The sequence below is a fragment of the Chaetodon auriga genome, chromosome 17, assembly GCF_051107435.1.
Source record: "Chaetodon auriga isolate fChaAug3 chromosome 17, fChaAug3.hap1, whole genome shotgun sequence".
Taxonomy (NCBI): Eukaryota; Metazoa; Chordata; class Actinopteri; order Chaetodontiformes; family Chaetodontidae; genus Chaetodon; species Chaetodon auriga.
Window position 1 is genome coordinate 4,839,692 of NC_135090.1, and position 23,956 is coordinate 4,863,647.

The following is a 23,956-nucleotide window of genomic DNA, read 5'->3' on the forward strand; positions in this document are numbered from 1 at the left end:
ATTAGTATGTTATTGGAACATTTGGTAGTCGGGTTTGAACCTGCACCACCCACCACAGCTGAGCTCTGCACAACGTTCTGTCAGCATGCTCTGCTGCTGGGAAGTCAGGTTGCCAGATTTTTTTTTTGTGAGCTCACATGGCTATTTCTCTCTGTGGACTATAAATCGTAGCATGGTAGCCTTCCATGTGTCGGTCATACTGCTGCTTTCTGTGGCCGTCAGGGCACGTTGAGGTTGAGAGGAGCATCTGTTCCCTTCTGGTTGTTAGTGGTATGGCGGGGGGCTCTCTGGTCTGTCTGTGGCTGGATGTCTGGAGGGAGGCACGGGGATCTGTGATTAGGGTTATATGTTAGGATTTATTGGCTGGCTTTGCAAACACACACTCATGCAACAAGGTACACATCAGCCTTCTAGATCTAGACACACTGTTATTTTTATAGCCAGGTACACACACTGCGCATGAAAAAGGCCCTCTTCTTCTTTGCTGTCTTCACCATACCCTGAGCCTATGATATGCACTTCCACAGATGTGTGTTACCTCAAATGTGCAGTCCCACATATTCAACAGACAGTGATAATGCATTTTAGAAGTCAGAAAGTAATACAGACTGTCTCCATAAAGACCACCCTGTGCTATAGGAGGTAGTAACAGATTCTACGGTCTAAGTGCTGTTTAAGGACCATATGTGTAGCCCTGGACCGCTGGGATGCTGAGGAGGACACTGCCTGTGTTTTCTCCCCTCTGACAGGTGGCACAGTGCCCAGAAACTCCCTCTGTGGCACTGCAGGATGGAGCCAGCACTGTCCTAAGCTGGGATGCTGCTACCAGAAACCAACCAGGGTCGCACCGTTACTTCCCTGTTGTTACTACTTACAGTTATTAAGCAAAATGTTGGTGATTACAAAAGGGGTCACATTCGAATATATTATTTTCAGTAAAAAGCTTCTATGTTGCTTTGCATCTTTTGGCCGTGCAGGAATTCCTTCTTTTGGCATATTTCCAGACAACGTGGGTCAGCAAAGCTGTTGGGACAAATTTAAGTGCAACACCATCAAGGGTAGGATGACTTACAAGGAGCTGTCTGTACTGTTAGAGAGGCTCCATTCATTGGGCACCGCCTCTCATCTGCCAATCATGTGTAATCAGTGTACTGTCACGAGGTTTACACTACCTGGTTTAAAGTTAGGACTTGTCAGGTTTACTGCCAGTTTAAAACATTTGGTAGAAAAAGAATCAAAAAGTAATCAAACGTAATAAGTTACATGACTTTGATGAATTCATTAAAATAGCTACATTACTTATTACATTTTAACAGGGGAACGTATTGACCAGTCACTGTCATGGAGGTTTGTTCATGACGACAGCAAGTCTGCCAAACTTCAAAGCAGAGAAATGATTTCATCGTGGTGTTGTGGGGTTTCGCTCAACTGCTCAGATGTGCAAAAACAACCTGAACTCAGTTAGCAGTGGTTGTGACACACAGGTCATAAAAGACATTTCCTTTAACTCCAGAGCTTGCCTGATATATTTTTACACATTCCTTGGAATTAATAGAATCCAGTGTCGGTACGTGTATGAGCACATTGCAAACAGGAACTGCTAATCGTTGATTCAGCATAGTTTTAATGATGCCTATAGGCCAAAATGTGAAAAAGTTGGGTTTATTTTGTGTGAGGGGAAGCCCATAATGTCAAACTTTGAAAACCCCCACTTAGATCATGTCCTGTGTGGTGAATGAACAGGATTTTCAAATGCCACATCCCTAGTTTGTAACACATCTGTGATCTCTAAGCCAAGATACTCCGGTGATGTCACTTCAGTAATTTTCGCAGACACGAAAAACAGGACAGGCACATTAAAAGTGCTCAGCACCGAGTGATAGCCTTGAAGCCCTTCTTGAGCAGAGTCGCCATGTCGGAGTCGTAAAACTGGTGTTTCTTCATCCGGCCTGAGGCATTAACAGCTTTTACTTGAATCCTGCACTCTGTTAGGCTGAAGGTCATCTGTCCCGGCCTTGTCCTGCTAAAGTCTGTTCTAATGTAGATCACTATTAGAGATTACCCAAATGATGAGATGGGCCATGCAAAGTGAAAACACAAGGCTTTACTGCAAAACAGTGTTGACAGAGGCAAAGTGCTAGACCTGTTTTTAGCATCACCATCAATAAACAGTGATTTTTACAGATGCACATACTTTTGTCATGTTGCAACAGCCAGTGAGCCTGTGGTAGATAAAGAAAGATGCATAAAGTACGCGCTCCAGTACTACAACACACATAAAACCCTTTCAATTTCAGAGAATAATTATTGTATGTTTTTCCCTTTCTCCTCCGCCACAGGTTTATGTCAGCCAGAGAAGAGGGATAAATAAATACAAGTGAAATTAGGCGGATTTACTGTACCCTGTACATCTGCACCTTTAAAAATAGCCCATCATTTCTATTCATCCTCTGCTAAATGTTAATGTATTGTACAGCTTGAGGTACAAAATGAATTCAGTGTTTGGCGTAGTGAAAAGAGGACAGTCTTGCGAGACCTTATCTTTTTGTTTGCATCCCTTCCTCGTCCTACATTCCTAACAAAAAGAAATATTCCTGTTGAGGAAACGTGTTTGGTGGCACGATGTTCACACTGTGACAAGGCCATCCAGACAAGCCCCAGCTGCACAGAGGCAAACCTCCCCTGTGAAAGAGCTCAACACTGGCAGCTCTGTCACCTCCTGAGAGGCTGACAAGTGGAGGAAGACTGATTTACTACACCAATATTAGTCTTCGTGTCATGCTTAAATAATATGACAACAAACCAGAATGTGTTGAAAGCAAAAACCACCTTTATTTTCAGCAGATTTAGGCCTCAATAAACAGTAATTTGTCATAAATGACAGGGTTTTAAGGATGTGTGAGAAACCTCAAATAACCAACATACTCTATCTTGCCATGCAACTGTCAAATGTTGTTTTGTCAAATATTGGCAAATGTGGTTAACACGCACTATTATTAGACCAATTAGGGATATCTATAGTGTTCACTACACCATTTTAATGCAGTCATTATATGTACCTGTATCAGCTGCTGTATGTCTGTTGCAAACATCTTCCCCAGGCCTCTCGTACCATATTGCGAAGAAACGCAGTTTGTCCCAAAGTCAACACTGAATACGTGAAAAATGTTTCTTGTCAGTTATATATTCAGAGGCAGTTCAAATTCAGAAACAGTTCTCAATACCCAGCCCTACCTCCAATATGATGGATGTTTCTAGTCACAGCTATTAACCATGTTTATTTTTCTTCTTCTATCAAATGTTTGAACAGACACTGGAATCCACTGTGGGAAGATTTAACCACCCAGGGAGGGAAGCAGAGTTTCCAGGTGTTGCCAAAAAAACAACTAACTCCACAATCCAGAATTAGCATATTTTTTGGACCGACTATTGTACACTAATCCAGAGCCGGGCCACCCAGAACTGAGTTTGCAGTGTATGTGACATTTCACCAAGTTGACTGGAATAACTATTTACTACAGGCCAGAAGTTGTTATGGAGTCTGCACAAAGGACGTGGTAAAGAGCTAAATTATTACACAAACACAAATACTACTTCCCTCAAGTTTAACCTAAAATCGTATAGTTGTAACATGAGATGTTATTAGGTGGGCGACAGAGATATGTCATCTCATTAGCTCAGTATCAGTAGAAGCTAATGGCTCATTGGTGCTAATTATATATAATATATATCAGAAATATATAGAAATTGTTGAGTTTGAAAGTCAAGTTGCTAACTGGATTGTAAACAATGACTGGAAGAGTGACAGAAGAGGTGGACAGATGATGAGGTCTTGGCCCGGTTATCCATTATCCTGATGTCTGCCGGCTGCACCGAAGCCCCAAATCATTTGCTGTTGCCACCAGAGGGTAAATCATCATGAGACGATACCTGATGAGTTCTGAGATTGACAACGTACAAATGTAATTAGCTGTTCTTGCTAACAGTAGCTAGTGTAGCATTAGCTGCAAACTGTTCAAATTAATGTATGAACACTCATTGCCAAGACACAAATATTACTGTAGCTTGCTGGAGTATTTGCCAGAGCCAGTTGTTGTGTTGGCTGCAGGTGTGAAGCTGGATGGTGCATGTGCCTTCATGTCAGATCATAGAGAATGGGAAGAACGTTCATGTCTGTCTCCAAGTTGTAAGTCCAAGTCTATAGCTATGATATTTCCCAACAGAAGATGTGGCTGCAAAACCTCCATCATCAATATTAATACCAACACAAATAATTCAGCAACTACAAGGTTAGCAATGGGTGGAACTATTTTAGAATAACGACCACACCCAAGTCATGAAAAATGTTTTTTGAACTGGTATGAAGACGTCATTAGTGTTTAGGGGTTTGCTCTCATTTAACGCAGCAATTAACGCAGGATTTAGTAGTATATTTGAAACTGGCAGAACTTCACTGCACACGTCACCACTGAGGAGGTTTCCATGCAAATATAGGGCAGATTTCCATACACAGGAGTGCACAAGGTCATGATTAAAAGAGCTCCCGTCAAACCTCAAATGAGAGAAAACTGTGGAAAACCTGATGGAAATATGACATTTCTCTTTGTTTCATGTAAGACATGCTGGAATGTTTTGTCTCCCCGGTGGAGCAGAGGACATTTAAATCACATGGAAAGTATCATAGTAGTATGTAACATGTCAGTATGGCCTTCACGTTTCAAATTTGGAGCCCAGGTCACAAAAACGCTCTGTTGCCTGGTGCAGGATGGACACCCTGGGCTCTCTTCCATTCCCCTCTCAGCGTCCCCTTTTCAGGCCCGGCCAGATGAGAGGCTGACCGCCTGCCTTCATCCCACCGGCTGGTATTCCCTCAATGCTTCGCATGTCTGCAAGCTTTCAGGCTGCTGAAAAATGTCAGTTGGCAGAGGGGGGGGGGGGGGGGGACCCATGGTCTAAAAGAGCAGAGAGTGATGTCAGAGCTGCCTGGACTCGGTTGAGCTGGACCCGGTGTGGACATTCTCCAGAGCAGCTCTTAAAAACTGGATCCCTGTGCTTTTTTTCCTTTCGGGTCCTTACTGTATAGCTTTTCACATTTTCCAGGGGTTTCTCAGAATGCAGTAGCAATAGCCCTCCACCTATGCTGGAAAATTAGACCTGAATGGGGAAACTGTGTTTTAAAAATATGAAGCAACCCCCTCCACCCCCGTCTCCCAGTCAAATTAAAACACCGACCACTCACCCTGCCCCTCTGCCTCTCACCGCTTTGCCAGCTGTGCAGCCAGAGACCGCTGCCAAAAGAAACACAAGCTTACGTCAACTTCCAAATAAGGAGCTGCTACTTCACTTTGACCTGAAAGAGAAACACTGGGGTGGGGGGGTGGGGGGGTATGGGGTGTATGAAAGAGGTGGAGATAGACAGGGAGCGTGTCCCCTCCTCCTCATTCATACACATAATATACTCAGCTACCTGTTTGTCAGCCCAGTGCACGTAGTGCGGAGACTCGATTACTCCTCTCTCCTCGCCGTCACTCTCATTCATCCTTTCTCTCTCTCTCTCTCTCTCTCCTTCCCTTCACCTCTCTCTGGCTCTCTACTCTCCCCGTCTCCAGTCATTCACAATCGGAGGACAGCAGCACCTGCTACCAGGTAAAAAAAAAAGAAAGCCATTGACATCCTTTTTTGTCAGCTGCAGCGATTTTGATGTGTGTGGGGTGATGTGAGTGACGTGATGTGAGGACTCGGGGATTTTCTCCATTCAGGTCTTTGTTATTGCAAAAGGCTGCTACATCAATGAGCCAGAGAGTGGTGGAAAAAAACCCGAATCATTCGTGGAAACATGTCCTGAGCAAACAGAGACATTTGAAATGAGATGAATATTTTGGCTGTTTTAAACAAATGCAGACAGTGCAGCTTCTGCAGCGAGGGTGTTTGTGCTCATGTGTGTGTGTGTGTTTGTGTGTCTGTGTGTGAATGAAGGAGAGTGCATACAGTGAGTGGTCCGTGGGCTGTGTATGTATTAAAGCTCACATCTCAGACTGGGAGTGAATGAGCTCCCTGTGTCGTGCATCCAACCTCCTATGCTTGGCATGTCCTCCTGTGGACTGGGGAGCACTCCCGACTCGGTGCGCGTGCACACACACACACACACACACACACACACACACACGCACAGGAATGGCTGTGTATGCACTGACTCCCAGAGGGCTCTCCTCTGTCCCTGGAGAGCGCCACTATCAGGCTGCTGATGAAGCTGCGCTTTCTGACTTGACAGCATTGGTAATGCTCAGCTGACATTGTGGTGAAAAGACAACAACAAATGAGAGCATTTGTTGCTAAGTTCAGATGAGTCTGCAAGATGATGACTTAGGATGATGGCGAATAACTCCAAATTAGTCCAAATTCCTACTTTTTACCTCAAGATGTGGATACTATGAATGTCATTGTATTAGTTGAAACCTAATTTTAGGAAACACTTCATAAGTAGCTGATATTCAAGCCAATGTCCTTATTTTTTACACATGAATCTGTTGTATATGCCATTTGAAATACTGGACCTGTTTCACTTAAAATATTGCATTTTTAGATTATGGAAACAGAAGAATGGTTTAAAATAGTTCATGTGGTTGAATTGTTTCGAATAATGTTGAGCGTATCGTGGAGACAGTGTTCTTTGTCATCCCCATGTACAGTATACCTTTTCCTTTCTGCTTCCTCCTGAAAGATTGGAGGAGTATCAGCGTAGTACGAATTCAAGACTCCCAGAGTATTGATTTTCTTTTGAGATGTGTACCGTTCTCTCCTCAAAAAGCCGTAGCTTCTAGGAGGGAGGCACCTTCGACTGCCTCGCTCTCTCCCTCCCTCTGTAGTCGGTGAGGATGCTGGAAGATAAATTTAGCCCTCCAGCTCTCCTTCCATCTGCTACCACATGGTTTAGGGCCGTTACCATAGGAACCACCGCTGGGTGCCCATTAGTGTGAGAAGAGGAAATTGACAAGATTTTTAAAAAGCCATTTATACAATATTCTCTTTCTGTGCGGTGCGTGAATGGACGCAGCATTTCACAAATTTATATCGGAGTTTTTTTCTTTACTCGAGGTGACGTGTATCAGTAGCTACCTGCACATTTTGAGCACATGCTGCAGATTGTAACTGTAAGTGCGTGCCCACGCTGCAAAGATATACACTGCAGCCATTAGAGACATACCAGAAAATGACTTTTATGTTGTGTCATTATATATTGTAGTAGCCTGTTTACAGATTTTTGGAAGATTCTATACTAATACATTATATATTTATATTGCACACATTGCTCATACCCCTGTCTCTTCTTGCTCTATAGGCTGGCTATAGGCTAATGTTCATGCCAGACATTAGCAGGAAAAGCCCAGATGTGATTAGTCATATTAATGATGTCTACATTACATTAACTTCCATGCTAGTTCCATGAATTTGGTTTTGTGCATCCTTGTCTATGGTTTACTGGAACACACAGATGGAGTAATGCCATGAATTGTGTAAGATTTAGCAAAATGTCTACTGAGAAAAAGGCCAGTTGTTTTTTTGGAGAGGATGTCTGACAGTGGTTAAAAGAGCTACCCACTCATTTAGCATTGCACTCCTCTAACATTGTTCGACTCGGACAGATAGATTTTATTCCATGCATCCTTCTGTCTTGACAAAACCTGGCCTACATTACTCACAATGCGACTTCACTGCTGGCAGTTTGGTGAGGGATTTGCGTGTTTTACAGTAGTAGCGGCTAACATCTGGTAAGAGATCTCTTAAGTTCACTCCACACCCCCACATTGTTTTCATTTTCAAACTCATGGTCTTCAGACCCGACCAACGCTGACTCAGGTGAGTCAAGTGACCACTTCAGCAATTTAGCACTCAAAAGGCTTAGCACAACTTTTTAAGCAATGCAGTAGTACTCCTCAAGACCTGTACACAGACTTTCATGTCTAAAGTTCCCCATTAAGCGGATATGTGTTGATTTTGGATGGATTGTACCTATAGAAAGACACTGATATTCAATTCCTACTAAATATGTAGTAATTTGCCCAAGCAAACAGCTGTCTGGCCTTAACACTGAGAACATTACACCTAGACATGTGTTTTCTAGCACAGCCTTGCAACAGTTCACCTAGAGAGAATCACTGCGGATGAGAGCCAAGGACGGGGGAAAACAGGATCCATGTGGAGAGAAGGGGTGAAGAAAAAAAAATTGCCTGTTAGGTTCATTTGCACCATCAGAGGTGCAAATGAACAGTCTTGTGTTAACTCTGGAGCAAGTGTCACACATGGAAGTGTAAATGAGCAGATGCGTTGCATGATTTTAAAAATATCACTTGGTTTTAGGTGAGATTCTGTACTGCAAGCACCCAATCTGAAATTTATTTCACTCCAGTCATTGTTGCCCTCATACAGAGTATGCAGGTTCTCACAGTCTGAGGTCTGAGGCGTTATTTTCAATAAGACGACTGAGTCTTTGACTCTCCTCCAAAAACTCTTAGTCCAGTCACACTACCTGTTTGACCTACATTTACCACCACATTTAGGCCCAGGACATCTGAATAGTCTTCTGCAAAGCACAGATGTAATATAACTACTGTATATAGTTTGCATGTTTACGTTTGAAAGAAAAGTAATATTGGTTTAATATTCATCCAATACTGGCATATATACTGTTCCCACAAGTTAAAGCAAAGATGGTTATCAACCTGTTATCAGTAATTTGGATATATTCCAGCAGCTTTGCCGTCTTCCACCAGAACGTGGGTGTAGAAACCAGCTGGTCAGTGCGTGGGATGCCTTGTTTACTGTTTCAGTATGCTGGCACTAAGAAACATTGGGAGTTTTCTTCAGTATCTCCACTGAGTCACCTTGTGTATGCACTCACAGCTAACAGCCATCCCTTGTCTTCATTTGGCTTGGCCTTTTTCAGTGTCTAAAATCACAGTTAATCAGATGCAATTATCGGTACCATATAAAGAAATAAAGCAGGTAGAAACGTTCACGTGGCTCCAGTGCAGCAGTATTGTGCTATAGCGCCGTCTGATTATCATGATTTTGAAGGAAGCGTGGTCTGACACTGAACGACACAACATGTCAAATATGCAGCATTAATTAGAGCATGTTGAGACACTCTGTCAGGTTCACATGCCACCGTCCCTTAGTTAATCCCAGTGTAATTAATTATGCAAAGAAAACTTCAAGCAAAGCAATTTCATTAAGACCAAAAGAAAAAAAGGTGTTTGTATGGCAACACATTTCAATATAAGTGACTCCCACCTCAACCCAGAGGATCTTGCATTTCCTTTTGAAAATGGCAGGCTCTGCATTGAGTATTATTCCTTTTGCATTTCCTTTTCTGTCTTGCAGCAGGAAAATCTGACTCATTTTATGGGAGTGGGTGGGATATGTAATGCCATCTGACAGAAAGATAGTGTGGTCCACAGTTTTGAAATAACGAGTGCATGGTTGATTAGAAATCATTGACAACCATGACAAATTCAGATTGTGCTGTTATTGGAATGTTCCTGTCGTAGTCATTGGACATACTGCCTCTCTCTGGGAATGTTAGCAGAATCATCATTTTTACTTGGTGCATGCTGTTATATTTTTACACAGAAATATTACATAAACCATTCTAATTTAAAAGTATGCAGCAGCCAGGGGAAAGCTGAATGTTATGACACATACAGTGATTACGTAACACATGAAACATAAATATCCATATTTGGCAAGCGGAGGGTCAGAGGGTTATTTGTGTCTCAAAGTTGAATTGTATGCAGTACTATTCTGCAGTATATAATGAGTGCTTTGTCTTCACAGATCTTTGTGTTGAGGAGACAGAAGAATCATAAGTTCAACGGAGTCAACTGACCGTCAGAGTGTGTGGCAGCAAGACTGGCTGAGTGTTTCATGATGGGCTACTTTAGATCAACATGGCAGAGGACTTCCTCCACAGCACATGACATATCACAGCTGCATTCTTTGATGCCACCATCCTACATTTGATGGCATCATTTTGCTATCAAACAATAAAATTTAAGCAAAACAAGTGAAAATTATGAAGCCTGACAGTCAACGCAAGTAGATAATTTGATAGAATTCACTCACATTAAAACCATTATCCAGTTAATGATTTGGCCTGAACTCTGCAGCCTGGCACAGGCAGACACATCCCACTTGTCTACCTGAGGCTGTCCTTCCATTTTATGGAGGCCTTGCATAGTTGCCTGACGACTGGGGAGCAGTCCGGAGGTCAAGAGAATTGTCAACCAGAGTCTCATCGCAGAGGCCCACAACCAAAGTCTCCCTCCCAGCCCTGTCAGCAACAGCAAACTGGCTCCCCAAAGCCCCATGGCACACTACAGCAGCCCAAACAGTCCAGAAGACAGCATCCTGAACGTAAACGTCTCAGGCAGCAGCGGCAGAGCGTTGACTCAGATACTGCGTCAGAGCACAAACATGAGGCAACAACAACAACAACAACAAGAACAACAACAACAGAAGCAACCACAGTTTCTAGTTTGTCACCAGGAGTTCCAACTTCGTCAGCAAGTGGCTCCACCCAGTCTAAACCAGAAACGCAGGAGGGCACCCCAAAACAGAAACGTGAGCGCAAGCCTCAGAGACCAGGGAAATATGTCTGCACTTACTGTGGCCGTGCATGTGCAAAGCCTAGTGTCCTACAGAAACATATTCGTTCCCACACAGGTGAAAGACCCTATCCCTGCGCCCCATGTGGCTTCTCTTTTAAGACCAAGAGTAACCTGTACAAACACCGCAAATCGCATACACACAGGGTTAAGGCAGGTCTGGCACTTGGGGAGCCAAGATCTTTAGAGGAGCAAGTCACTGAGTCAGAAGATGAAACCAGACAGTTATCATCAGTATCTTCCTATACAGAAAGACAAAGCAGTGTAGCCTCAACCAAGAGTCATGAAACAGACAGCGCCAAGCATTGCACTGGAGGAAATGATGACTCCTATGCAGTGAAAAAGAGATTGGCTCTCCGTCTAAGTAGAGGAAAACATGTTCCTCGAGACTCATCTGATGAAAAGGCCTCATCTTTAATTTTAGGGAGCAAAGGCAGCACAGAATCTGGCTATTTCTCTCGCTCTGAAAGCACTGAGCAGTCACAGGACAGCCCCCCAAACACAAGTGCCAAAAGCTATGCAGAGATCATCCTCGGCAAGTATGGACGTCTGGGACACCTACAGAGGATCCCTCGGCACCATAACCAGCAGCCCTCTGGTCAAGAGGACAAAAACATCGCATTCACAGTCCCCAAGAAACAGGTCATTGACCATATCACCAAACTCATCACTATCAACGAGGCAGTGGTGGACACCAGTAAAATTGACAGTGTAAAACCAAGAAGATTCTCACTCTCCAGAAAGAATAGCTCAGAATCTCAAAAGAGTTCATCGATGAAAGAACCGCTTATCCATAGCCCTAAAGCTGGAGATCTGGGCTATAAAAACAGTGGCTCCATCACCATGGGAGTTCCATGTGAAAAATTTCATCATCCATCCTTAAATGTGGAGCAGCCAGCTGGCCAAACATCAACCCCTCTGGAGAGAAGTCACTCAATGCCATCTGCAGCCAGTTCATTTGACGCCTCCAGTGGTGGCCCCAGTAAATTCCGCCTAAGTCAGTCTTTTGATGAACGACAGCCTTCTCAAAGGCAGGCATCCCGTCGTTATGGGATGCTAAGACGGCAGCCAGCTATTGAAATCCCACTTGGTGCCGAACTCACAAAAGAGGAACATGAGGGTTCTCATTCAATTTACCCTGAGAGCTCAACCACTGTGCCTGACCACAAGCAAAGTCAACCTCAGCCATTTGAGTGTGAGGCCTGTGGCACTGGATGCAAAGATTGGGAAGGTTATAAGAAACACAAGCAAAGCCTGTGCTTAGCACATCATCCCAGAAATGAGGTTGTAATTAGTCAAATGGAGTGCTCACAGTTAATTAACCATGCAGTCAGAGCAGGAACTTCAGCTATGCGCAAGAGGAGGAAAGAAGAGAGTTTTGAATTTGATGATCCCTCTTCTCCCTCATTACCCTCTCCTGCCCTCTTCTCAGGACAGTGTAAAGATGAAAGCAACACAGTTTATGAGAGCCCCAGAAGACCTACACTGCAAACCTGTTCAGTAATTCAACATACTAGTTCATTTGAAAAACAAGAATCTTTGTGCAACGAGAATCAAGGCACTGAGGCAACAAATTCTCCACCTCATGACGAATATCAATTGGTACCTCAGAGGCAACCCCAACAACAGTCGACAAAACTAACAAATCGAAAGTTGGTCCGCCAACACAGTGTGAGGGTTCCAGAAATACTGGTCACAGAGGATTCCAACATGAGCACAGTGGCCTCAACCGAGCCAACTTCCACGGCAAAACATTCAGAGAAACCGAATGAATTTCAGTGGCCGCAGAGAAGCCCCTCTCTGGCCCAGCTTCCTATTGAGAAGCTTCCTCCAAAGAAGAAGCGTTTACGTCTAGCCGAGGCTGCCCAGTCCTCTGGGGAATCCAGTTTTGACTCTATATCCCTGCCCCGCAGCCCTAGTCAGGACAGTAGTGCATCGTACACATCCAGTCGTTCCACATCCTTCGAAGAATCAAATAGACCAGATATGGAGACAGCAACATCGACACCACTGAGGAGATCAAGAGCTCCTCACATGTTGACGGTGCCTGGGGTGCATCAGCATAGAGAGATGAGGCGCTCAGCATCTGAGCAGGCACCTCATGACCCACAACCAAGTGTCCTAATGGCTGAGACCCGCAGTAAATCTTTTGACTACAGTTGTCTGTCCCCTGAGCGCTCTGCAGTTGGCTGGAGGGAAAGAAGAAAATGTCTCCTTATGAGACACACTGCTATCAGAGATCCAGATGAGGAGGAGGAGGAGGAGCAGTGTGTCATACAGAGCCATAGTCCTAAACTTGTCAGCCTGAGCACATCTTCTCAAGCAAGCCCAACTTCTGTGTACTGCAGTAGGTCCCCTACTTCTCCTTTATCAGGTGACACAGTCTTGCATAATCCAGTAAGATTACAAGGCAAAGAGGTCTTTTCTCAGTGGAAACTCAGTCAAAATATTCATTTGACAGGCAGCACAGAAGCCTCCCTCACTCACTGCCCATCTGTTGATTCTGTAAAAGAAGAGGCCTCACACATCCATACAGAGCAGCCCCCTCCGCAAGCACTACAGCCCTATCCTACACATGGGCCATCAGGGGCAGCCAGAGCTCGCTACCTCCCCATGTCTACGGGGCTGAAGCTAGAGATTCCCTTACTACATGATGATCAATCAGAGGTTCGAGTAAGTCACTCCCTCATCCAGCATTCTGTCCCGCACATCACATCCAGTCTGGAATTACTGAGGCCAGTCGCATCTCCAGCAGTAGCAGTGCGTCTTCAAACAGACACCCTCACCTTAGCATGTGCCATATACACCACATTGTCTCAGTCCACCTCCCCCAGGCCCCAGGAGAAGGTCGATAGTGCTTCATACAATGTAGGTACACCAACAGCTGAATACAGAGACCATAGGAACATAAGTCCAGACCTTCAGTTTTGGTCTGACGATGGCCTGAGGATATCAGGCTCAGGGGGAAGCAAGCGAATGCTCTCCCCTTCAAACAGTATAGAGATCCTTCCCGAGTCACAGCAGCAGCAGAAACGAGTGAAAGAAGAAGAGAAGAGGGAGGTGGGATGTGTTGACAAGGCATCGGTGGGCACATGCAATCAAGAACTCAAAAGGGAGAGTCAATCATGTCTACCCAGTGTTTGTTCTCCCATCACACATGTTGGACCATCATTCCCCAGTCTGCTATCCAGCACCTGTCATAGTTGGTGCTATTTGAACTACATTAAACCAAACCCTTCTACTTTGGATGAAGAAAAGCCCTCAGTGTATTCATCGTGGTCCACCAGTGGCTATGACCCCAACCCACCTGGCCTCTCCAGCAAGACAGCTCTGTCTCTGCTTCACTGTAAGCAGAGGCTCAGTCCCTCCATCTACACTATATCCCCCATGTCAGCCAGGACAACAGAGTCAATGGAGCAAGAGGACAACAAAAGACCCTGCTCCACTGAGGTAATTACATGACAAATCACTTATTACAATTGTCCGTGAATCTGTGTGAGTCTGAGAGAGAGTAGATGACATGCAGTAAAAGGCGTGAGTCACATTTGAAACCAGGATACCACATTTACATGGTTGGTGCCCAATGTCAAGGAACCCTGTAGACCCAAAATTCAGGTAGGTTAGCATAGCAAGCCTCTTTGGGTTGGAATTTTGGAATTTCTCTGGAGTGCAGAAGGTGCAGCAAAGGGTGGGTTAGTGTTCAGTAACATTATTTCCTTGCCATATAATCCCCCAAAAAGATATTTTACTAACTTGTGCTAACTCTGCCTGCACTAAATTTATGTTGATGACCTGAGTTTAAAATTTGTATTTTTTACATTATATTTTTAAACATACTGTTCAACGAGAATTCCCAATTTCTTGTCTCCCTGGGCATGCTGGAGCAGAGTTGGTGAATTTGCCCATGTCTCTTTCGAGCATAGGTCTGCAACAGACAGTCATACTGCAGAGACCAGGAGGGAACAAGAAAGGGACAACAGTCAGCAGACGACAACACGTCAAGCAGAAAAGAGGAGAGGGAGGAAGAGAAGAAGAAGGAGGAGGAAGTACAATCATGCTCCAGAAATAAACAACCCCCCAAAGTTTGGATATCTGAGAGAGGGTGAGTATGATCTTATGACAGCTCGGCATAAGAACATTTACTGATGACATATTGTCTATATTTACAATGTTCAATCTGATGTACCTCATTATTTACAGTTTTGAGGGCTTGCGTCACATATTGTGTTATGTTGTGGAAACTGTTGTCTGTCCACCATGCTGAAGAGGCCAAGGGTTGGCTGTCTGCACCAACAGAGCCCGTCTGTTGAGGGGCTGAAGCCAGGAAACTACCTAGCTTCCTTTGCGCCTGCAGAGTTTCATTTACACCAACCATCACAGCCATTCACATGGAGCAGCAGCACGTTTCATTCTCTTGCACTTACGTCAGTGGATTGAGTAGAACATATACAGTACGTACTGTACTTGTACATGCATAGCATTTCAATGAAGAATCTGTATCAAAAGAAAAATACTGTTGTCTTAGGATGTGCTGAGAGAACATGTAAAGAGGGTTTGGAAAATGCTGTGCAGAGAATTTGTAGGTGTCTGTCTTAAACAATAGCCAGGTGGCCATATGAACATTAAAATGAGTTCTGCTTGCAGTGATCATTCCTCCAGCTCATACTGGCCATTAAAAGATCCCTTCCTAACTCACAAGTGATGCGAAACAAAATTCACAGTTCTCATTCTGTGAAAAAATATACTCCAAGTTTTGTCCAAAGTTTATGAGGCTTCAGCAGTCTGTGCTAGACAAACAAAGTGGATATCTTCCAATTTCTTTTTTTATACTAAAAAGACTGCAACTTTGGAGGATACTATCACTCGATTGGTCTTACTCAGAGTGCTGAAGCCTCATATTAGCAGCAGGAATGATCACAGAAAGCAAAACATTTTTAAATGTCCATATGGACACCTGACTTTTGAGAAAGGCTTGAAAAATTGTGAACCTATCTTTTAATACAGTGTGTATAACATCATTTTAAAACATCATTTTAAAATCAGAGAGCGAATGGGTTGTAAGCATTACAATGCTATACTTTGAGGCAGAACGTGGTTTGATTGGGGTATTTTCTGGCCCTGACTTAGGCCTGTCAGGCTTAACAGAGGTTTATTAGGCTTATTAGGCTACTGTAGGTGGTTCGTCATTATTTGTAAAATGTTTTTGGGCGAACACAGTTTGAATGAAATGTATCTTACTATAAATAGGCAGAAAGTCTTGATTGTTTTGTATCAGATCTGATTGGCTGGCAGGTGTCTATTGCTGTATAACCGGACATGTCAAAGAAACATCCAACCTACAGCTTAACCACTGTTATGCATCTTTTTGCCATCCAGTACATTAAATGGTATATTAAAATGGAGTAACCATAGCAACTTCAGCATACTTCCCATTAATGCAGTATTAACAGATACTGACTCCTGCTGAAATGAACCTAATAATACGTTAAAACAACTTGAAAAATGAAAAATGGTTTGTGATGTTGTTCTTTTGGTCAGTGCCAATGGCATAAGCACCATATGTGTTACAAAGATAGATCAAATGTTACAAAGATAGCAAGAACAGCAATGACTGATTCTTCTACCAAAATTCAGTAAAATGCATAATGTAAACATGTAAGGCAGGACTCAGCTCTGTTATTTATTTGTCTTAATTGAAGCACACGCATCTTCTCCAATTAATTTGCTGCGAGGTTAAGCCAGACACGGCCAGTACTTCTGATACCCATCAAAAATAAACACTGCTGCGATGCGATGCAGGAGAGTGCAGAGAGGTGCCATCTGTGTGTCTCTTTTTGGTTTGGGAGTGTGTCTGTGAACAAATCCCTGTTGTGACTCATGTTGACGCTCATCACAGCCTTCCAAAAAGTGTGAGTCATCCTCACGCCTGCTCGCTTTCCCCTTCTCTGTCTGTTCAGTCTGTCTGAGGGACAAAAAGACAAAAGTGATGCAGCAACGTGCTCGAACATTGCCATTTTTTCTTGTTGGCACTGGGGGGAGGCAAGGGCACCTCGACTCGAATCTCGGGTGTGAATCAGTGCTTTATAGTCTAGAAGTATGGTGTCCCACCATGATGGCAAAGTGCTCCTCTTTCATTAACTTAAACATTCATCCAGACTGTAAAAGCCACCGTTTATGATACCTGCCGAGTTTATCCAGCCATGAAGTCTGTCGTGAAAATAGACAAGAAAACAGCAGATTATAATCAGAAGGATTGTTTGTCGTAGGAATGTGTTTTCATTTTCTGTGTTTTTTCATGCTTATTTAGAGCAGCAGCTGGTCTGGGCTCAGGGTTTCCCTCCCTCTCTGGCCTGTTTTTATTGGCCGGCTACAGCAAACCCCAGACCTTGGGCCACATCGTAGGCTCCCCCTTGTTTGTACTCAGTGGTGGTGTGAGCTGTGATGGGGTTATAAGGCAGCGGGAGAGGGGGGGCGTCTGGTTTTGGCTTATGAAAGCTGCTCTGTTGAGGCTGAAGTGGGTGCCTCGCTGAGGGACCCTCAGTGTACATGCAGGGGTGGATGGCGGGCCCAGCTGCCACAGTGTGAGCTCACTGTGTAGTACAGGCCAAACAGATAGCGTACTTACACTGGATAAATACAGGCAGTAAAAAGCTGCTTACAGGTGCTAAAGGGCCTGCAGCCTGTCTGTCAGCTCCAGTTACACTCATATTGATTGTGACAATCATCCAGAGAGGAGCAGCATCGATAGACAACTGACAGGGAAATGCTCCGAGGATGAAACTGAAACCTCTTGCTCTCTTCACACCTACAGATCAAATGAGAAGTATGCTATCATGCATGGTGGAGGTGGAGGGAAGTGCCAATGTGGGGATTGTGGATTCCACCCTGAGAATACTGGTGTTCTACAAAAGTGCACCCATCACATCCCAGAATCACCAGCATATAACTGCAAACATTGTCACGTTTCTTTCAAAGCCAAAGGTAAGGATAAACAATGAACTTTTTTTTTTTTCAACTTTGTGATATCTGTGCGTCCAGTGTGAGCTCAGCCTTTCTTTTTTATTTAACAGGAAGCCTCACCGAACACCTGAGATCTGAGGCACATGGAAAAGAAAGCTGCTGGCCAGATGGAGCAGATGAAGGTACGCGATGTTGTTCAGCTTTATGAGTGAGCTCGTTAAGATGTTTTTATTCCACTAAGAAAGTGTCAGTGGTCACATTTTTCAATTGAATGTACTAATAAGAAGTATTTTCTGCCATTTTTTATGCTAAAAACATTACTGAAACATTGTCACTGAAGTCCAACTGAAATTAAACTGCATGTTTTTGTTTCTAATACAGATGTGCTTTGTAAATGACATGTCCTGTTTTCCTGGTTTTCCCACATCAGCCTACCAGTAGCACTCATATTACCTTTACAGCAAATTGACTTTCCGCTTAATGTTTCCTTATCCATGAGCATGGACGTGTCTTGTGCTGCACCTTGGCTTATTGATTGTGCAACCAAATAAATACCCACTGGGAGAAAACATTTGCTGGCTACTTAGCTAAGTAACTGCACAGAGCTAACATTCAGCTGTAGGGTGAAAAGTTTTAATTCATGCTCAGTCAGCTTCCAGACCAACAAAGTAACTATGAAATGAAAATAATGTGATTCAATTAATAACCTGCATTGTCGCACTGGTAAGTCAGCACTAGAATTCTTGACAAGTTGAACCACAGATCAAGCTGATGTACTGCTGCTACACGTGGCGTGCCTGTTGTAAGTTAGGTAAGAGTACATTAAGTTATTGGCTTTATTTAATTCATTGGCGAGAAGATGACAAACAGTCCTGTCATTGGCGACTACCCACATATATCCACCGCTGTAACCTGAGCTACATGAATTTTCTTCCTGCAAGACTTTGAATCGATAGCCTCAAACAGTGCACTAATCCTGTCGGCTTACACACTTTGTCACTTTGATTGAGCTCCGACATTTCACATTTGTTTGAACAGAAATGTAAACACGGGTTATCAGCAGATCGAGATCTTGGGCGTTCAAGATGGAAGATACAGTATGTGGGACAAGGTTTGCTACGAGAACAAGGGACAGGCTCTTACATGTTGCACCATGGGAAAAAATGTACTCAGCTGGGACCAGCTGGCCAGAACACAGTCCACGCACACCTATACACTTCCATATTATGTGTGTGTGTTTATATATTAGGGCTGTTGAGCAATAAAAAGATTAATCTAATTAATTACATGCTTTGTAATTGAATTCACTGCACATATAATATGTTGCAGGTAGACTTACTCAATCTGCACCTGAACACCTGTTTCATCTCCACTCTCTTCCCTCCTCGCTGTCTCTGCACTATCAAATAAAGACAAAAAGCTCCCAATATTAAGAAAATAAAATACTTTTATTTAGTGTTTCTTCCAAAATTCACTTCCTGACAAGGTAGAAAAAACATCCCCAGTTAGGAAGTAATCTCTGTTGTATGTGCAGTAGGTGACTGGCCAATAACAGCCTGCTACACTTAATATTTAATTGTTTCAGCTCCACAATGGAGTTGATTGTTAGCATTAACAAATGAATAGAAAGGTAAGCAGGCAAAATGTATTGAAAAGTGATTTTTTTCTTGTCCTAGGTGTCTGTGAAAAACCTTCAGTTCACCCAGACAAACCAAAAGATCACTGGTACTCTGATCTGGGGAAAAGTGGACGTGACGAGGACCGGAATGCAAAGGACAAGGACGGCAGACGTAATGAAGACAGCAGGTCCAGGGCACCTGAAAGCTCTCGCACTGCCTCCTCTGACTGTGAGAAAAGTCATCCAGGAGGGCAGCCGATGGAGCCTGAACCCAGCCAGTCCGCTCCGGTTCCCCCCAAGGATTCTACCCAGAAGAGCTCAGCCAGTGCCAGGAGGGCCCTGTTCGCCCGCAGACGCCTTGAAGCTTCAGCATCGGCGTCCTCAGGGGGCTCCCGTTCTCCAAGTACTCCGTCCCTGATTCCTCAGAGGGAGCCGTCTCCACCTCACAGCCTGTCACCCAGGCCTCGCCAGTCCCCTGCTCCCCCTTCCTCCCTCTCCCCATCCAGCTGTCATGTCTCCACCTCCACTCTGAGACCAGGTTCGCCTGTTCGAGGTCTTTCTCCTGTAATAGTCCAGTCCCATGGATCTGAGTCCTGTGGGCCTCCAGGCTCCCTGGCAGACACTTCAGCTCAGTGCCACACCTGCCTTCACCCAAGAGACCGACCGTCTGCAGCAAGACTGGTGAGTCACTTCAGCGTTGGCCTCAAAAGAACGTGGTGACATAACAGCTTTTGCTTCATTTCATTTGTTTTCTGCATCTACCCTCACCCAGCCATTGTTTTTATCTGAGTCTGAATCTGCCGTGATGCTCTGTTTTTGTTGTATGTATAATTAACGCTGGTCGAAAATGTGGCTTTTGTTCAAACCACAGGCTTCACTCACCTGTGACTTGATCCATCTCTGTTAGTTTAGCCTACAGTTTTAAATATATCAGCTTTTGGCTCACAAAGCTAATCTTGTGTGGCTCAGTTAAATCCCAGTAAGTCAACATCTAGATCAAATATAGATAGGCTGGTACATATGAGGATATTTTAAAGTCGCACCTTTATTGGAAAAGGAAGGAAAGGCAACTCTCTTGTTTTATATCACTCAAACCAGGCCTGCAGCGCTGAACCTTAAAATAATGCAGGAGAGCTCCCAAATAGACACAACATGTTTTTCCTGGGTAGCCGCTGATAAAATGAGAAGCAGGCCGATCGTTAAATACCAAAGATTGGAACCACATGTCGACGACGTAAACAACGTGGGTGAAGATCTCAGTTCACCCTCATAAAATAAAATAAAAAAACACGTCTACTCCAAACTTGTGGTTATGTCATGGTGTAACCTCACTGCTTCCTCCTCACACTAATATAAGTCTCATAGGAGCAGACGCTAATTCACATTCTCTGCTGGGTTGTTTTTCACATCTGCACTCATTTCTGCGAACGTCCGCTACGTCTCTAAACTGGGTGTATTTGGAAAGGGAAGCCATTTCTAAATACCTAAATATTTGATGTGTACATATGCAGTAAATGACTGCTGAATGTACGTTTAAAAAAGCACCACACTTGACTCTCTCGAACAGATTTTCTTATTACACATATTTTGGCTAATTTTAGCTATTTGATTATGTTTCAAGTTTCGCACACCGCTCTAATACTGGCTCCTGCTTCAGCACGTCACAGATAAACAGGCTGAATCCAAATGTCCACCCTCCAGACTCGCACACTCGAGCGATGCGGTCACCATTGTCACGTCACGTCTGCAAGGGCATTTGGCCGCGAGGGAGTAGAATGCACCATTAAAATAAGACTTTCTCAGTAGTTTCCATGGATATGAATTCAAGCAGGATATATGCAGGTGTGCTGCTGTCAACATAATAACAGAGGTAGAGGTAAAGGAAGAGCATAAAGGTTGATGTGCACAGTAAAATGTTACCTTTATATTAACTGGATATTCGAATGGAATCCTCAGCTTAGGATCCTCACATCACAGGTTTTTTTTGGGGGGTGAAAATCAAACTTTTCCTGACTCCATGGATTATAATAAACTATTTCATATGAATGCATCAAAAATGAAAAAACATAAATATGGTAAATCTGGTGGAAGCTGCATGTAAACTGTGTGAAACATAGGTAGACTTGTTTTTTTTCTCCTTTAATTGTTTCCCTTTCTTTTAAATTGTCACGATTTTACTATGAAGTACGGTTAATCTTTCGCGCAAAGTCTGGGGAAGTTTGCATCCTCTGGAAGCTCTCTGGATTTTAGCAGCCCTCAGCCCTTTCCAGGAATGAGCCTGTTAGTTCATTGAGTCCAGACATTTGGATTCAACCTCAACAGGAGAGGTGTTTGTTGTTTCCTGCCTGCCGTCCCATTCCCCTCGCTCTCGGGCAGATTGTCTAATGATGAAGTCTTTAACGAGGAACTTAACAGCAGATTAAAAGCAGTGTTTGTTTCACTGACACCACCGTTGTCAAAAGTGTGTTTTGTTGCACCTGTAAACACCAACAGTGATGTAACAGGATGTATCACTGCAGCAAGCTGAGAGGTTAAAGCACTGGTGGTCAGCAAAAACAAGATTCTCAAGGTGTGTTAAGATGCTTTTTAAAGTAACTGACTCAAGAAAATGATGGGAAAAGAACTCCATTCTTTGGTGTCATTGCCACTGTAGCCTCTGTCGAGCAAAAGTTAATCTCGTTTTCAAAGGGACCATCAGAGGCAGCCACTGGCTGGTCTGACCCAGAAGAGACATCCAGTCAAAATATAAGCCATCAGCATGCTAAATATTCTTGATATTATTAAGGAATTAGCAGGTGCTTTTATTGCTTTAGAATGAGCCTTTTAAACCTCCAGAGATAAAATGTCTTTCATTGCTGAATGTTAACTCGTAGCACCTCCTCAGAACTCGTCTCTGAAAACAGCATCAAGGCCAAGAGATCGTCGAATCATTGCTCTTGATGGACAGCATGCCATGGTTGCCACAAACTTTAAAAGTTTTACTTATTGCCCACATAATGTGCCTCACAGGCGACCTGTCTTTTCTTTACTGTATCCTCTTCATACTGTTGTTGTAGTGACCTAGTTTCCCCAGCAGAACCATTCAAGTGTCCTTTCATTTTGTTCTGTTTTAGTCTGTGGATGAGGTTGGTCTGACCCACATCACCCCACATCCCACGCGGCCTCGGGGAGCCCACAACCTCCTGAGTCACCTCCCTCTGCACTCCCAGCAGCCGAGCAGGGCCCCGAGCCTCCTGATTCCCATCGGGGGGATTCACATGATTCAGCCCAGGTCCCTCCTTCCTCTGTACAGCCTGGTGAGCAGCCCCACAGCAGCCACAGCGAACCCCGCAGGGACGTCCTGGAGACTAAGTGACGCTCCGAAAGGGAGGTTTTCTCTACTGCAGCAGCAGGATACTCTCAAAGAGACATTGCGCAGCAGCCCAGCAAGCCCGCCGGACCCCGGTGCATCAGGGGGAATGTCCGAGAGCAGCCGATCGGACGCTGCAATTCACAGAAAGAATCGAGGATTCTTTGACGTCAAACAGCCGTCCAGCCCCGGGACGGAGACGAGGCGTCCGGAGGTAAACACAGATGCACATGTCACAGAGAGGTGTGTTTACCCCGAGACCACCCAAGGCCAAAAAAAGGCTCCTTCCTCCCAAACACAACTCTGATAGGAGGGAGAGTCTGAAGGGACAGTGCAAAAGACTGAAAGTCCAAAAACCAGAGTCCGGTGTAAAAACACGATGCTGGTTTGGAGACTGAGGAAAAAAGGCAAGAGCACTTCAGCACCGCTTCTGAATGACGCTATGATGTAATTATATGAATAATATATATAGACACTATGTTAGATATGCAGTATGTTTTGTAAATCTTTTTTTACCCTCTTGTTTGATGTCATCGGTGTTAATTTATTTATGTGCTATTATGCAAATTCTGTAATATATGCAAAAGCAGCTGGAATGAAAATAGACAAAGTTTTAATCAGTTTCCCTATTAACCCCTTGGACAGCTCTAATATAATATTGCTGTGTTAATGTACTGTATTACCAAAATGGATATAGAAAGGTACTATAAATATTTATTCACCCAAACCAGTATTTTGAAGTGCAATTTTATGTCAAGGTTGTGGTTTGAACTGTCATTCTTAAAGGCTGTGATTATTATGATTTGTCAGGGTTTTTTGTTGTTGCTGTTGTTGTCTTTGTGTTCAACGAAGCAGGGTTACGATCGCCTCCTTTTCTAATGTCTTAAGGAAAAGAAGTTTCAGATCAAGACATTTGGACTGCACTGACAAATAATTTGATACCCAGAGCAAACCTGTTTCACGTACATGGTAGCTATGGTACAGTTTTTTTCATAAACAGATACATGTATTTTTGTGTTGTTGCTTTTATAAATGATACAATCACTCTGTCATTTTCATGTTTACCATTAAACTTCTCATTTTTACAGATTTATATTAAAACTGTGTTCCACTTGTGGTTTTTTGAGTTGGTCATTGGTCTTCTTTTCAAGGGGAACGTGAGGTTTTTTTTTTTTTTTCAAATGCTAATTGATGTATAGGAATGAATGGAAATCAATGGCTGCTTGCGAGACAGAAAAAGGATTAGTGGGCTAGCGCCTAGCCTCGGGTTTAACCCTGGCTTTTCGGCCGCACACAATAGCCTTTGAGTTTACACTGAGTTCAGTTTCCATGGTAACTAACACTGCGGGGTATTTCATAAGGCAA

General features: G+C 43.7%; 1 protein-coding gene across 3 annotated transcripts in view; it reads left to right on the plus strand.

Moving 5' to 3' along the window:
• The window catches only part of hivep3a (HIVEP zinc finger 3a), a 35,379-nt gene extending 11,666 nt beyond the window's left edge, over positions 1-23,713 (plus strand). For 2 of the 3 annotated variants that reach the window (XM_076753816.1, XM_076753818.1), the window contains exons 2-7: positions 9,835-14,114; positions 14,588-14,766; positions 17,476-17,645; positions 17,735-17,806; positions 19,301-19,923; positions 22,356-23,713. In XM_076753816.1, coding sequence (XP_076609931.1) covers positions 10,221-14,114; positions 14,588-14,766; positions 17,476-17,645; positions 17,735-17,806; positions 19,301-19,923; positions 22,356-22,898 — 5,481 coding nt within the window. In that variant the 5' untranslated portion in view covers positions 9,835-10,220 and the 3' untranslated portion in view covers positions 22,899-23,713. Of the gene's footprint in view, positions 1-5,390; positions 5,647-9,834; positions 14,115-14,587; positions 14,767-17,475; positions 17,646-17,734; positions 17,807-19,300; positions 19,924-22,355 lie in introns of those variants that run through there. The other variant, XM_076753817.1, reaches the window with a different exon arrangement.
• The last annotated feature ends 243 nt before the right edge of the window (positions 23,714-23,956 follow it).